Source organism: Dendrobates tinctorius, unplaced genomic scaffold, assembly GCF_039654945.1.
Source record: "Dendrobates tinctorius isolate UK_male_01 unplaced genomic scaffold, ASM3965494v1 ptg000016l, whole genome shotgun sequence".
Classification (NCBI taxonomy): Eukaryota; Metazoa; Chordata; class Amphibia; order Anura; family Dendrobatidae; genus Dendrobates; species Dendrobates tinctorius.
The window spans coordinates 1963148-1979114 of record NW_027361684.1 but is presented as its reverse complement, the minus strand read 5'-3'; the positions used below and the strand labels follow the sequence as shown (position 1 = coordinate 1979114).

Sequence of the window (15967 nt, the reverse complement as noted above, 5' to 3'; positions counted from 1 at the left end):
CAATGGGCCTCCGGAATCGTTTACGCCGCGCACATGTGGCTATGTCAGAACTTTGTGTTCTACGACCTTTGTCCACCCCGGCAATTCCAAGAACAGGACCCTCTTCTGTTGTGAGCTCATCTGTTCATTCACCTTTTGTGTCCAAGGATCTCCTTCTGGTGAAGGAAGGTAGTGAGGCTGATTTGGATGAAAGAAACCAAACACCTGATCAGGTGGATTGTGACTGGGTAACAGGAACTTCAGACTGGATATAAGGCAGCCGACGCCCTTCTGAGTGGCTGGTGATTTCTCTGCTGGATTCTTGGAGACCAGTCTGATTCCTGCTTCCCAAAGATAAGTTTTTGCTCTGCTATTGAACTTATTAGTTTTGGTTTTGTTTACCTTGTTTTTTGAGTTCAACCATCCCCGGCCGGGGGTGTGCCGGATCCTTATTCCTTGATCAGTGTTCTCTTTTGCTCTGCTTTCAGAATATTCAGAATAAGTGCTGATATAGGGTTTGAAGTCTAGTGACTTCAGGGTCCTTTTTGCTTATCAGTTGTCTTGGTAATATTTTTAGCAGGGTTTTCTTGGATTGCAGACAGCAGCTTTTCTGTCCTGTCCTTTTTAGTTAGCTTGGGCCCCATCGTTTGCTCAACCTATCTTTCTATCTGTGTTAGTGTTTTCATCTTATTTCACCTTCATTATATGTTGGGGGCTGCCTATTGCTTTGGAGTCTGCTCTGGGGCAGTCAGTTTTTCCCTTTTCTCTCTTTAGGCTTATTTAGATCTCCGGCTGTGTCAAGGTGTCTAGGATCACCGTAGGAACACTCCACTGCTACTACTAGTTGTGTGATAGGACTAGGGGTCTGCAATCCGCTAGTTTCCAACCTCTCTGATTTTCTGGGCTGAGCTTGTGTTTTGTTTTTTCCTCCTCGGTGACTCAATCATAACACTGTTCTTCTGGATCAACTCCTGGCATGGTTGTTTTTGGGCCTTCTACAGCGTCTCCATTATGGCAACATCTCCAACCTCGCCTTCTGGCTGGCCCAGCAAGCATGGAGTTTCAGCCGGCTCTGTCTTGCCATGGCTTGATGATGTTGACATGGTAATCCTGATATAGTTTCCATCTTCCCGGTTGATGAATCTTAGTTTACCTCACAAAGCTTCACCACCACCTCATACGGTCCTTGCCATTTGGCCAAGAACTTGCTCTCCACAGTAGGAATTAGCAAGGATTCGGTCTCCCAGATTGAAGTGCCTTACTTTAGCTTACCGTTTGTAGACCCTGGCTTGAGCTTCTTATGCTTGTAAAAGATGTCCTGATGTTCTTTTTCGATGGGCATCACCTTCATAATCCTCTGCTGCATCGGTGCCACGTGTTCGATGACACTTCTGTGGGGCATGACTTTGGCTTCCCAGGTTTCCTTGGGTATATCCAGGAGACTTCGCGGATGTCGTCCATACAGGAGTTCGAATTACGAGAACCTCATAGAGCCCTGTGGATCCTCACGGATGGAGAACAACAGATACGGTAAGAGACACTCCCAGTCTCTACCGTCCTTTTCTATGGCTTTCCTCAGCATGCTCTTCAGCGTTTTATGAAACCTTGCAACAAGTCCATCTGTCTGAGGAGGGTACACTGAAGTCCTCAACTGGGAGATTTGCAGGACTTTACATAACTCCCTCGTCACCTTACTTATAAAAGGTGTTCCCTCATTGGTCAGGACCTCCTTTGGTAAACTTGTCCAGGAAAAAACATGGACCACATCACGGGCTTATACTCTTTGCAGAGGAGTTTCTCAGGGGAATTTCCTCAGTACCTGTAATAATTTACAATTTCCCGGTGACAACTGAGCCAATAGAACCTCTGCACGATCCATTCTCGCACTTTTTCCACTCCCAGATGTCCCCCCAAGATGTGTGAATGGGCCATGTCCAACACATTCCGTCTATAGGACCCTGGCACTATTGACCTGTTCCACCAGCTCCTCCCTAATTTTCATGACCCGATACAACAACCCCTGTGATCCGATACAACTATATGGCCTGGGTCATGGCACCTGCAGCAAGCAATATCACCCGTAGGGATCTTGAGCACCACTTCCCCCACCCCTTTCGACCTTGGACACCCTACCCCCTTTTGGGCCTCTGCCCCTGTTGGGACCCCAGTATGGAGTGGGCTGCCTTCCCAAGGAACCTTCAACCCCCTGATATCTTTCGACCAGTCCATCGGCATTCTGGGGTTCACCATGGGCAACCCAAGTCTGTACGGACCTCGGCAGGGAGTGCAAAAAAACAGTCCATCACCACCCGTTCTACCATCTGCGCAGGCATAGAGGACTCTGGCTGCAGCCACTTCTGAACCCGGTGCTACAGGTCAACCATTTGGGAGCGAGGTGGTTTATCCTGGTTATACACCCAACAGTGAACCCACTGTTCTTGAGAGTCATTGTCACCTCCAAGTGTGCAAGAATCTCATTTTTTTTTATAGCTTGCCATACTCTGGCGTCCTGCAAAGCTAAATCATAGTGCACCTTCTGGGGTTCTTCCATCAAGTATGGCACCAGTACTTCTGCCCACTGCTCTGGGGAAGGTTTCTCCCTCTTGGCGACACTTTCAAACACCATCTGGAAGGCCTTAACATCATCCCCAAGGGTCATTTTCTGCAAAGCCCATCTTACCGCCTTCCACCATGGGCGTCATCAGCCGGACTTGGAGTTCGGGTGCTTGTCCTGACCTGGATGGCAGTTGCCAGGAGCTGCATCTGCTGCCATTGTTCCTGCTGGCTCTGCTGCATCTGCTGTAACAACAGCCTGTTAGTCTCTTGCTGTTGCTGCTGTGACTGGACCAGGTGTTTCAGTAGGTCTTCCATTTTGTCTGGCGATGCTTGCAACAGACTTAACCCAGGACTTGCAGTCCCTCCTGTAGCAGTCACACATCTCCGCTGGGAACACTGCACGTCTAACATCACTTGTAAGGTTTTACTCAATCAGCTGCGGTTTGAGGTAAGCACAGGAAGCGGTTTTCATAAAAATATCCAGTCAGGTTTATTAGCTCCATAAACCTGCTTACATTTATGCCAACAAAAGATAGCCTTTTGTGGCACAAAGTGAAAACAAACAGTCCATATAACACTGTGGGTCCGCCCGCTCAGATCAGGGTCTTGGCAAACACACACTGGAGGCCTCCACACCTCTGGTCACAGACCATGTGCCAAACAACAGCATCCATTATATAGGCTGTTAACCACACCCAGAGGTGAGGTATGTGGGTAGGTAGACCTGCCCATCTCACAGCTACCATTAACCTGGTCTCATATGCAACAAACGAGACCTCTCAGTGCTTACATGCACTGGAGAAAATACTTTGGGTTACATCACAGAGACCAGCGATCTCTGTGACACATACCTCTCATCGACTACGTGACCATTAGCCACCCTACAAAATACAGCTCTGGCAAAAATTAAGAGACCACTGCAAAATTTTGTTTGATTTTTCTCTTTATAGATATATTTTTTGAGTAAAATGTAAATTACTCTTTTATTCTATAAACTACTGACAACATGTCTTCGAATGTCCAAGCACTAAATTTTGTATTTATTTTCAGAAAATGAGAAATGGTCAAAATAACAAAAAATGCAGTGCCTGCAGACCTCAAATAATGTTAAGAAAACAAGTTCATAATCATTTAGAAACAACAATACTAATGTTTTAACTCAGGAAGAGTTCAGAAATCAATATTTTGTGGAATAACCATGATTTTTAACACAGCTTTCATATGTCTTGGCATGCTTTCCACTGCTTTTGGGTGACCTTATGCCACTCCTGGTACAAAAATGTAAGCAGTTCTTTGCTTGATGGCTTGTGACAATCCATATTTCTCTTGATTACATTACAGAGGTTTTCAGTGGGGCTCTTGATTACATTCCAGAGGTTTGCAATGGAGTTCAGGTCTGGAGATTGGGCTGGCCATGACAGGGATTTGATGTGGTGGTCCTTCATCCACACATTGATTGACGTAGCTGTGTGGCATGGCACATTGTCCTGCTGGAAAAAACAGTCCTCAGAGTTGGGGAACATTGCCTGAGCAGAAGGAATGAACTGTTTTTCCAGGATAACCTTTGCAAAGACTAACCTACCCAATTCCAGCCTTGCTGAAGCATTCCCAGATCATCACCGTTCCGCCACCAAATCTCACAGTGGGTGCAAGACACTGTAGCTTGTATGCCTCTCCAGGTCTGTGTCTTACCATTAGACGACCAGGTGTTGGGCAAAGCTGAAAATTAGACTCATCAGAGAAGATTACCTTACTCCAGTCCTCTATGGTCCAATCCTTATGGTCTTTTTCAAACTTCACCCTGGCTCTCCTTTGCGTTTCATTGATGAAAGGCTTTTACTTTACTTTACATGACTTGAGCCCTGCCTCTAGGAGCCTGTTACGAACTGTTCTTGCCGTGCACTTCACCCCAGCTGCCATCTGCCATTCCTTTTGTAGGTCACTTGATGTCATCCTGCAGTTGCTGAGGGACATTCAAATATGATGATGGTCATCCTGGTCAGTGAAGAGCCGTTTTGGCCCTCTGCCGGTCTGTAGCTTTGTTGTCCCCAATGTCTGCTGCTTGACCTTGTTGTAATGGACTGCCATCTTAGAAATTTTAAGGATAGAGGCGACATGACGCTCACCGAACCCTCTGTTAATAAAGCCAGAATTGAGCCCTTCTTTTCCTCACTCAAGACTTTTCTTTTCAACTCTTTTTTGGCATGTTGAAAAGTTATTTTTTTATTCCTATTACGTTTGGGATATTACTAGCACTTGTTTGCCATCCAGCTTGTCCTATTGCAAGAGATTTGTGAACACCACAGCAGGGTTTTTTTTATACTTTCCTTCGTTAAATAAGATTTGGTTCAGGTGATCACCTAATCAGAAGCACATTAAGTAGAATGAGGTGTACTCTGGTTGGAATTCAACTGACACTGGAATGGAATGGCTGTCAGACATGTAGAGAAGCTGATTTTTATGAAACTGTGCAGTGGCCTCTTAATTTTTGCCAGAGCTGTACATATAGTGCTCAAAAAATAAAAAGAACACTTAAACAACACAATGTAACGCCAAGTCAATCAGACTTCGGTGAAATCAACCTGTCCAGTTATGAAGCAACACCGATTGTGAATCAATGTCTCCTGCTGTTGTGTAAATGGAACAGACAACAGGTAGAAATGATTGGTAATTGGCAAGACAACCCCTATAAAGGAGTGGTTCTGCATGGGGTGACCACAGACCATTTCTCTGTTCTCATCCTTTTTGGCTGTTGTTTTGGTCACTTTTGCATTTTGTCATTACTCTCACCTCTAGAGTTACTGTGTACAGTAGCTTGAGGCGGTGTCTACAACCCACAGAAGTTGCTCAGGCAGTACAGCTACCTTTTTGCTTTGACATGAAGGGTAGCTTTGTCAGCAAAGTGTCCAGAGCATGGTGCAGATACCAGGAGACAGGCCAGTACACCAGGAGGCTTGAAGGGGGCCGTAGGAGGGCAACAGTCCAGCAGCAGGACCACTACTTCCTCTTTTGTGCAAGGAGAAACAGGAGGAGTGGTGTCAGAGCTTTGCAAAATGACCTTCATTAGGCCACTAACATCCATGTGTCTGCTCAAACTGACAGAAACAGACTCCATGAGGGTGGTATGAGGGCCTGACGTCCACAAGCAGAGGCTTACAGCCCAACACCGTGCAGGGTGATTGACATTTGACAGAAAACACCAAGATTGGCAGATCTAACATTAGGACCCTGTGCTCTTCACAGATGAGAGCAGGTTCACACTGAGCACGTGACAAACATGACAGAGCCTGAAGACGTTTTGCTGCCTGTAACATCCTCCAACATGACTGGTTTGGCAGTGGGTCAGTAATAGAGCGGGGAGGCATTTCTTTGGAGGGCCGCACAGCCCTCTATTTGCTAGCCAAAGGTACCCTGACTGCCATTATGTACCTGGATGAGAACCTCAGACCCATTGTGAGACCATATGCAGGTGCAGTGGGTCCTGGGTTCCTTCTGATGCATGACAATGCTAGGCCTCATGGCTGAAGTGTGTCAGCAGTTCCTGCATGATGAAGGCATTGATGCTATGGACTGTCCCGCCTGTTTGCCAGACCAGAATCAAATTGAGCACATCTATAGCATCATGTCGCATTCTATCCACCAATGCCACATCGCATCACAGACTGTCCAGGAGTGGATGGATGCGTTAATCCAGGTGTCAAAGGAGATCCCTCAGGAGAACATTTGCTGCCTCATCAGGAGCATGCCCAGGCATTGTAGGGAGGTCAAACAGGCATGTGGAGGCCACACACACTACTGAGCATCATTTCCTTGTCCTGAGGCACTTCTGCTGAAGTTGGATCAGCCAGTAATTTGATTTTCCACTTTGATTTTGAGTATCATTCCAAATACAGACCTCCATGGGATATTAATTTTGATTTACATTGATCATTTTTATGTTTTATTGTTCTCAACACATTCCACTCTGTAATGAATAAAGATTTGCAAATTCAATATTTCATTCAGTGATATCTAGGATGTGGTATTTTAGTGTTCCCTTTATTTTTTTGAACAGTATACAGTATCTATAAAGGGAATACTAAATACATACTACATCCTAGATATCACTGAATAAAATATTCCATTTGCAAATCTTTATTCGTTACATGACATAAAAGGAAGTGGCTGAGCTCCTGACCACAACCTCTAAGATGTCTGCACAGATTATCCGCAGACTCTGAAGTTGCTACAGACACGGATGCTTCCATTTCATGAAAGTATATTTTTACCAACTGATCAGGTTTCAATATGTTCTGTATTTTGTAAGTTTTTTTTTTTGTTTCAGAAAAGCTCTGTCCCCTGGCGCTGTTTGTTTTTAAAGCTAAGAAACTGTGCTTTACTCTCCCTCCCCTGGTCCTGCTCTGAGTCTCCACCACTGCTTCCCGTCTGTAATTGCCTGCAGCTCTGCACATTGATAGCACTGCAGTCAATAACTCAGTGGCTCTAAAGAGTTGACGGCACAAGCTGCTCAGTTATTGGCTGCAGCGATGTCGTTGTTTTACACTGCGATGAGTGATTACGAGACTAAAGACTTAGAGTACCATTACACTTAGCGATGCACCAGCGATCCCGACAACGATATGGATCGCTGGTGCATCGCTAAGTGGTCGCTAGTGAGCTGCCACACAGGCAGATCTCACCAGCGACATCGCAGGGGTCGGGGGACGCTACTTACCTGTCAGACGCGGCGATCCTGACGTCCTCCCGCCCGCGTCCACGCGTCGCTCGTCGGCGCCACAGGAAGCCCAGCAGGAAGCGCCCGACGAGAAATGGTCCAGGACGTTCTCGCGCGACCAGCGATGAGCAGCGGGGGAGCCGGTCGGAGGTAAGTATCAGACATAGCGATATCGCTGCTACGTCACAAAATCGGTGACGTTACAGCGATATTGCTAGCGATATCGCTATGTGTAACGGGGGCTTGTAAGGAGCTTTTATCACTGAAGGTGGATGCAAACATATTTCTGTTTTGCAGGTTCGTGGGCAGACAGATCTCCCCTACATGATGCTGCGTTTCATGGAAGGCTCTTGACTGTCAAAACACTGATTGCTCAGGTATAACATAGTGGCTCGATTATACAGATAGTCTACATAAAACTAAATTATTAGGTATGGATAAAGTCCGTTTTGGACTGGATCCTGTGATAGACCCAACGTCCAGACACTATGATGGATCCCAAAGCAGCGAGACAATCGGGGCATGTGCCACATGTGGTGAGTGCCAAGGAGGGCAAAACAAGTAACTTTGCCTTAGCCCGGGTAATTGGATTTAGGGCTGGGGCAGCATTTGTGTAGAAATAAAAGACAAACCGTCATAATTATTTTGCTTTCTATCGCCATACTTGAGATACAGAGGGCAATTAATCCTAGTGTGAGATGTGCCCTTTTATTAGGTCTGGTGTGGCTTTTGTAACAAAATATTATATGTGTTATTCATAATAATCAGAAATCAAACAAATGTATAGAAACAATACATATTTTATTGAGGTACACAACTATGCAATCAAAATTTAAAGTTAATAATGAAAATCAAGCTACAATGACAGAAAGAGGAGGCCGATGAGAGACACAAAATAATGAAAATAAAACAGCAGTACAAGGGGCAGCCACCAGATGGCAGACTATTACCAAGGAATAACGATAACGGCTATGTATATGCGCATATGTATATCCACAAAATGAATTACAATGCAATTCTGAAAGTTGGAGCTATAGACATTTGGTGCAGTGTAATACATAATTAAATCACTAGTAGATAATGATGCATTATAGTCATATATACCCAAAAAGAAAAATGGAGTACAATAGTTTGTAACGGCATATTTTTATCTTTTTTTTGCAGGGATTTAACGTAAACATTTTGACAATAGACAGGATTACTCCTCTTCATGAAGCGTGCCTAGGAGGTCATGTGTCTTGTGCAAAGGTCTTACTGGAGAATCGAGCTCGTGTGAGTGTGGCTATCCGGACAACACAGTGTGCAGTACCAAAAGTGGTCACTAGATTGCAGCGATCAAATATCTAGCACCTTTTGTCCAGTCGGTGCCTGATTCTGATCCTAAAGCATGAACGCTCTTGTTCTCACCTCTAAATACAAACTGTCCAATCATCATTTGATAATTACACAGCTCAGTGGCTGTTTATGCAGCTGTATCATTCAGATCCACCCTAAAGCCTCATACAGTCAGTGTTTTCATGTATTTTTCAGGCCTCAGAGCGTTAATTTTAAAGGTTACAACCCGACACTGACCAAACGCTGATGAAAATCAGATCCAAAACAATCATGAAAATCTGTTTTTTTTGGAGTACAGGAAAATTAATGCCTAAAGAAAAGTGGTCACTCCGTCCTCTTGGAATAAATTCTTTATTGTAGGTCCAAGCTCGAAGACAACTTTAAAAATACGCGTTTTGGAATAAGATTCCTTAATCATAGCTATTTGTATCACGTCACCATTTTACTCTTTATCTCGGCTTCATCCCGGGCAGTTTCTGTATTTAGACTCTGGGCTGTAAGGAGAAATACAATGAGGACGTAGAGCTGTCCGCATTAGGGAAAGTTTCTCATGAAGACCAAACTGGCGACTTTTTAATCAAGGTGTTGTCCCAGATTAAGGAATCCTATTCCGAAACGCGTCAGATGTTTGGACACCTATTTTTAATGTTGTCTTGGTGCATAAATCTGCAGTAAAGAATTCATTCAAGTTGAACGGAGTGTTAGAAAATGACTGATGGCTGAATGAGGCCTAACACGTCTGATTCCACACTGGTTCTTCTCTAGGTAAACATTGTGACAGTCGATGGCATCACTCCCCTGTATAATGCCTGCAGCAGTGGGAGCGTGGCTTGTGTCAGCATGTTACTGGACCACGGTGCCAACCCAGAGCTGGAAACTCAACTCTCCTTTCCCCTCCATGAAGCAGTTGTAAGAGGTAACATATTACACTTTTCAGATATTGAGAAAGATACATTTCAGTCCAGGTTTCCCTCGTAGTGTAATCACAGCATTATTTTCGGCAATCTGCAGCGTTTATCAGTTCAATAAAAGTGGCTGTGATTTCTCGAAAACTTGTCTACATAGTGCATTTTAGGGGGATACTGGATGGAGGAAGTCAGTGTCGGACTGAGTTGGCTAAGGCCCACCAGTAGCATTGCTTTTTGGAACCCACTGATCAGCTACGTGCAAAACTAACTTGATCCTATTACACAAAGCTACTTTTGTTTATGTGTAATATTGATTTGGCTAGCGTTCTAAATGATATTTTTTTTTCTAAAAATTGTGAATTGGGATCAGTAGCACTGCTCATTAGCACTCCTTCACAGCGGCCTACCGGTGGATTCTCCTGTTCTCCTGCGGGCCAGTCCCAGCTTGCAGGCAGTTATCACCTCTTCCCAGAATAGGTGATAACTTATAAATCGGCGAGGGTCCGTACACTGGGACCTCCATTAAGCTTCAGAATAGGGCACTTTTATCACCACTGCCGCTCCACCACTCCGTTCTATACCTGTGGGCAGTGTGCTCCACTTTTCTCCAGCGGTCTCGTACAATACAGCTCTGAAGACACTGTGGAAATGTGTGGTTCTTGATGCATTTTTTTATCCCTTGCTGCATCAAATCCACACTAAAAACTCTTAAAAAGAAGCAATGAACAGAGCTGGTTGCAGTTGTGTACTTTGGAGTAGACACCAACACAAAGAACCGCAGCATTTCCAGTCGTGAGAACATGATCTTGGACCCGTTTCAGGATCAGTGGGGATTACCCCGGTTGATAAACTTTTAACAGGGTTTTCTATTTTATGTTTTAAAATGATCCCTTTATTATTAAGTGTTTAACTCTTTATTTTTAAAGCCTCAATGTCAGAAAATTGAAAAGCAAAATTAGTTTTTATTTTGAAGCCAAAGTAATTAAAAGCAAAAAAAAAAAGAAATTTTACCATGACTGCTGTGGCTTGTGATTAGCTGCAGCGGTCAGTGGACTTGGATGCGCCTCATCAAAAAAAAGCATCCAATGATGTTTTCCAAGATGCTGGAAAACTTTTCCTTCTTGATAAATCCTGTAATCATTGCACTTTCCTTATATCAACTACAGGAAATATTTGACACGCTGTGTAATGACATGATAGGAACTTTAGATGGTGATACAACACAATATAGCATCCGCGTGGATGGAGGATAAAAAAAACTAACTGATAAACTAATATTTAGCGCTGACCTTGATTGATGCCGATCGTAGCAACATTTTTATGTTTCCAGCGATCATTGCTCGCTAGCAGATAATATTACCATGATATTTTAGAATTTTGGATAACTAGAGGAGGAAGACCTGTGAAGACTCAGACGTCAAGGTTAGATTTCAGAAAGGCAGATTTCAAGGGATTCAGAAAGAGAATTGGAGGGATCCAATGGCTGGATATCCTTAAAGACAAAAATGTCCAGGAAGGATGGGAAATCTTGAAAAATGAAATTCTCAAAGCACAATTGTTAACAATTCCGAAAAGAGGGAAGAATAGGAAGCATTTAAGGAAACCAGGATGGATGAACACAGAACTTAAGCACATGCTAAAAAGGAAGAAAAAAATGTTTTTAAAATGGAAAGAGGGAGGCATATCTAAGGAAGAATATAATGCTGTCAGCAGAACCTGCAGGGCACAAATCAGATTACTAAAGCTGACAATGAATTGAGGCTTGCAAGAGATGTCAAGAGCAATAATAAAGGATTTTGGGGATATGTCAAAAGTAAAAGAAAAGTCAAAGATGCTATAGGATTTTTACAGGATGAAAATGATGAAATGGTAAGACAGGATGTTGAGAAGGCGGACGAACTTTTAAATTCCTATTTTGCATCTGTTTTCTCTCAGAAAGGAAATGTAACATCAACTGTTCTTCACTGTCCTATTAAGGGAATAGAAGAATCCAGGATATCTATAAACAGAAAGATAGTGAGGAAACACTTAGCTAACATAAATGAATTCAAGTCTCCAGGTCCAGATGAATTACACCCCAGAGTACTGAAGGAGATAGCAGAAGAAATTTTTGAACCCCTCTCCATAATCTTTGAAAATTCTTGGAGAACAGGAGAAGTCCCAGAAGACTGGAGAAGAGAAAATGTTGTTCCTATCTTCAGAAAGGGTAAGAAGGTGGACCCAGGCAACTATAGGCCGGTGAGTCTGACTTCTATACCAGGAAAGATCTTCGAACAAATTATTAAACAACATGTATGTCAGTACCTGGATAAGAATGAAGTGATTAAACAGAGTCAGCATGGGTTTGAAACTAATAAGTCATGTCAGACTAACTTAATTTCCTTCTATGATGGAATCACTGATTGGGTGGATCAAGGAAATGCTGTCGATATAGTATATCTTGACTTCAGCAAAGCATTTGACAAAGAATCCCATACAATCCTTATTGAAAAAATGACTAAGTATGGAACGGACAAGGCAACTGTTTGGTGGATTCATAACTGGCTTAGTGATCAGACCAAAAGAGTGGTCGTAAATGGCTGCACATCCAGTTGGAAGAATGTCTCAAGTGGGGTACCACAGGGCTCTGTCCTGGGCCCTGTATTGTTCAACATCTTTATCAACGATTTAGATGAAGGAATTGAGGGTAAACTGATTAAATTTGCTGATGACACAAAGCTAGGAGGGATAGCTAATACTAGAGAAGAGAGAGAGAGGATTCAAAAAGATATAAATAAACTGGAGCAGTGGGCAGCAACTAACAGAATGGTTTTTAACAGGGAAAAATGCAAAGTACTACATCTGGGCAATAAAAATGAAAAAAGCATATACAGATTGGGAGGAATAGGGCTAAGCAACAGCACATGTGAAAAAGACTTGGGTATACTAATAGATCACAGACTGAATATGAGTCAACAGTGTGATGCAGCAGCAAAAAAGGCAAATGCAATTCTAGGATGTATTAACAGAAGCATACAGTCTAGATCACGTGAAGTCATTATTTCCCTCTACTCCTCTTGGGTCAGACCTCATCTGGAATATTGTGTCCAGTTTTGGGCGCCACTTTTTAAAAAAGTCATCAACAAACTGGAGCAAGTTCAGAAAAGAGCTACCAGAATGGTGACTGGTCTGCAAACCCTGTCTTATGAGGAAAGGTTGCAGGATTTGGGAATGTTTAGTTTGCAAAAGAGAAGACTGAGAGGAGACTTAATAGCTGTCTACAAATATCTAAAGGGCTGTCACATTGTAGAAGGATCAACTTTATTCTCATTTGCACAAGGAAAGACTAGAAGCAATGGGATGAAACTGAATGGGAGGAGACACAGATTAGATATTAGAAAAAACTTTTTGACAGTTAGAGTGATCAATGAGTGGAACAGGCTGCCACGAGAGGTGGTGAGTTCTCCTTTAATAGAAGTCTTCAAACAGAGGCTGGACAGACATCTGACTGGGATGATTTAGCGAATCCTGCTTTGAGCAGGGGGTTGGACCAGATGGCCCAGGAGGTCCCTTCCAACTCTATGATTCTATGATTACAAGAACGGTGAATGATACTTACGGAAATCTCTATCAGATCCTCGGCAGCTACGTTTCAATCCACTGATCAATCATTCCTTTGTTGTTTGAATATTCTTTACATATAAAGGATTCTTCCAAATCATATTCATTTCCTAGATTTGATCAGACAAGACATAACATATTTAACTTGCATCATTAACATAAAAATGTCCTGTGTCTAGATGCTGCTGTTAGAGTCTTATTACGGCGCCCCCTGATATTTTTTTGATTTCCCCTCGAACGTCCACCTAATGTGTCTAGTGCCGCTTGTCGCACTTGCTCGATAAAACAATCCCACCACTTGGATTCTCTTGTAGTGATTCTTGATATTGTGCAAATTTCATTAGTTTTGATTATTTATGTCTTAAAATTCAAAAGCCTAAAAATTGTGAAATTTTAGAATTGTCTGATTTATTTACCATACTGGAGAGATTTTTTATTTTTTTTTTGCATAGGGGAAAAACTCGTCTGATTGGCCAGTCTATTACACAGCTGTGCTAACTTTTATTTTCACGGTTTTATTGATTGCTGTTTTGAGCAGAATCCACACGGTTTGATCATCTGGCAAAACTATCTCTCGTCTCCACAGGTCACCGGGAATGTGCAGAAATGTTAATAGCACACGGAGCCGACATTGAAAAAGAATTGCAAAACAAGGGGACCCCTCTATATTTAGCCTGTGCCCATCAAAAAACAGACTGCGTCAGGAGGCTCCTTGAATTAGGTAACCAAGTATGACTGTGTGATTGCGCCTCCAACATATTATCAATGTGTAGTTAGTACTAGATACCTGTGATCATAGGTCCTCTCTCCTCTTGTACCAGTCTGTGACTCGTTTTGATCAAGAATATTGTACTTGTTTTTGTTATGTATACCCCTTTTCACATGTAAGGCACCATGCAATAAATGGCGCAATAATAATAGTGCTTATAGGAACTCTCATGAGGAATACACAGCCTGCTCTCGGGGAACTACATGCAGCCTGTGATGATGTGTGGCACCCAGCCATCTCTGGGTCTCCAGTCTGAAGTCTCTTCTCTGTAAGAAACCCCAAAGAAGAACAGATCATTGACTGCTCATGAAACTACAATATAATGTCCTATGTGCAATCACCTCCGCTCTGTAGTACCCATTGGGGTAGGACAGTACCGCTCTCCTCTAGTGATGAGCGAGTATACTCGTTGCTCGGGTTTTCCCCAGTATGCTCGGGTGGTCTCCGAGTATTTTGGCGTGCTCGGAGATTTAGATTTCGTCGTCTCAGCTGCATGATTTGCGACTGCTGGACAGGCTGAATACATGTGAGGAATGCCGGTTTGTTAGGGAATTCCCACATGTATTCAGACTGTCTACAAGTCGCAAATCATGCAGCTGAGACAACGAAAACTAAATCTTCGAGCACGCCAAAATACTCGGAGATCACCCGAGCAACGATGCTACTCGCCCATCACTACTCTCGTCTTAATAAGTGGATCCCAGATGTGGAGCCATCACATATCTACAGGTTAGGCGCCAACAGTGTAATATGCCATGAGTGGCTCAGATGGCATTACCCCTTTAGTGTATGGGGAAGAAGGAATCTGACAATGTGACCTTCGGGCTAAAAAATGTTGTGAAATAAGGGCTCATTCAGACGTCAGATTTTCAGGTACCAGTGCATTAACATCTTTGACACGGAGAGCACTTATACCTATGATAGTCAGTGGGGCTGTTCACATGGTACACTGTTTACACGGAACGGGTGGTCCGTGCAAAATCACGGAGACACGTCTGATATTTATCAGAATTTCAGATCAAAATTGTCAATGCAAGTCGTTGGGTCTTGGAAAATATCTGACAGCATTCAGATGCCATCTGTGTGACGTGTTTCTATTAGACTTTTCCTTTGATTGTCCCACTCCTGTTTTTTGCTTAAAAGTACTGATGTAAAATACTGAGCAAATACTAATAGTGCAAACGTGGCCTAAGAGTTTCATAGCAAAAATCAACTTGTCCATAAACTAAACCCTCTAGTGCAGATTGAGTAGAAAAACAATCTTTATTAAGCACAGGGAGGATTATCATCATTTAGGGGAAAAATCCCTAATGTAGACAGTTGCCATCAACAGAACAAAGAACTGATTGGGGAAAAAGAAGGCGGTGTAGGATCTCCACAATCTGATATTGATGATCTATCCTAGGTATAGGTCGTCACTATATTGTGACCGGACAACTTCTTTATTTTTGGTGCAATGATGGAAGGATCGTCTCATCTGTATGTGGACAGTGGCAGCCATTGCTACTCATCACACACAGAACAGCTTCTTCTAGATCACATGGAGGATGTACTCTACTATGAAAGGGAACATTACACATCTGGAGCTATGGCCACATGATAAACAGCAAGAATGTGCATGGTACAATATCCTGTCCAAAAATACCGGTCTCATGGCAAACATTTCGGACCGCCGCCATTAACCCACAATTACTAGAAGAAATATGTGACGGTTGACGCTTTGATAGCATAGCAGAGACTAGAAATTAATTTGACAAAATAAACAATTTTTAAAAGGAATCTGTCAGCAGGATCAACCTTTCGAATTTGTCTATATGGTCAAGTAGGGCATAGAAAGTTGAATAACATGATACATTGATATCTGCAATCTGATGTCCTCCTATTCCTGAGAAATCCATGTTTTTCTTAATATGTAAGTGAGCTGGATCAGAAGAGCAGACTGTCAGCCATTACATGTTTCACACTGGTAACGCCTTACAATACGCTCTGGTTGCCGGGAGATCAGTGTACAGTTCATAGATCTTAATAGTGTATCTACCCAAACACAGGATGATACCTTCCATAGTGAATTCTTCCACAGTACCCTCCACACTCACAGAATGATAA

At 43.0% G+C, this 15967-nt stretch overlaps 1 protein-coding gene across 1 annotated transcript in view; it reads left to right on the top strand.

The window, feature by feature from the left end:
• Positions 1–15967, top strand: part of ASB11 (ankyrin repeat and SOCS box containing 11) — a 46881-nt gene that overhangs the window by 21719 nt on the left and 9195 nt on the right. Inside the window, exons 3-6 of the mRNA XM_073565251.1 lie at positions 7547–7626; positions 8414–8521; positions 9350–9500; positions 13679–13813. Of these exons, the coding sequence (XP_073421352.1) occupies positions 7547–7626; positions 8414–8521; positions 9350–9500; positions 13679–13813 (474 nt within the window). The remainder of the gene's footprint in view (positions 1–7546; positions 7627–8413; positions 8522–9349; positions 9501–13678; positions 13814–15967) is intronic.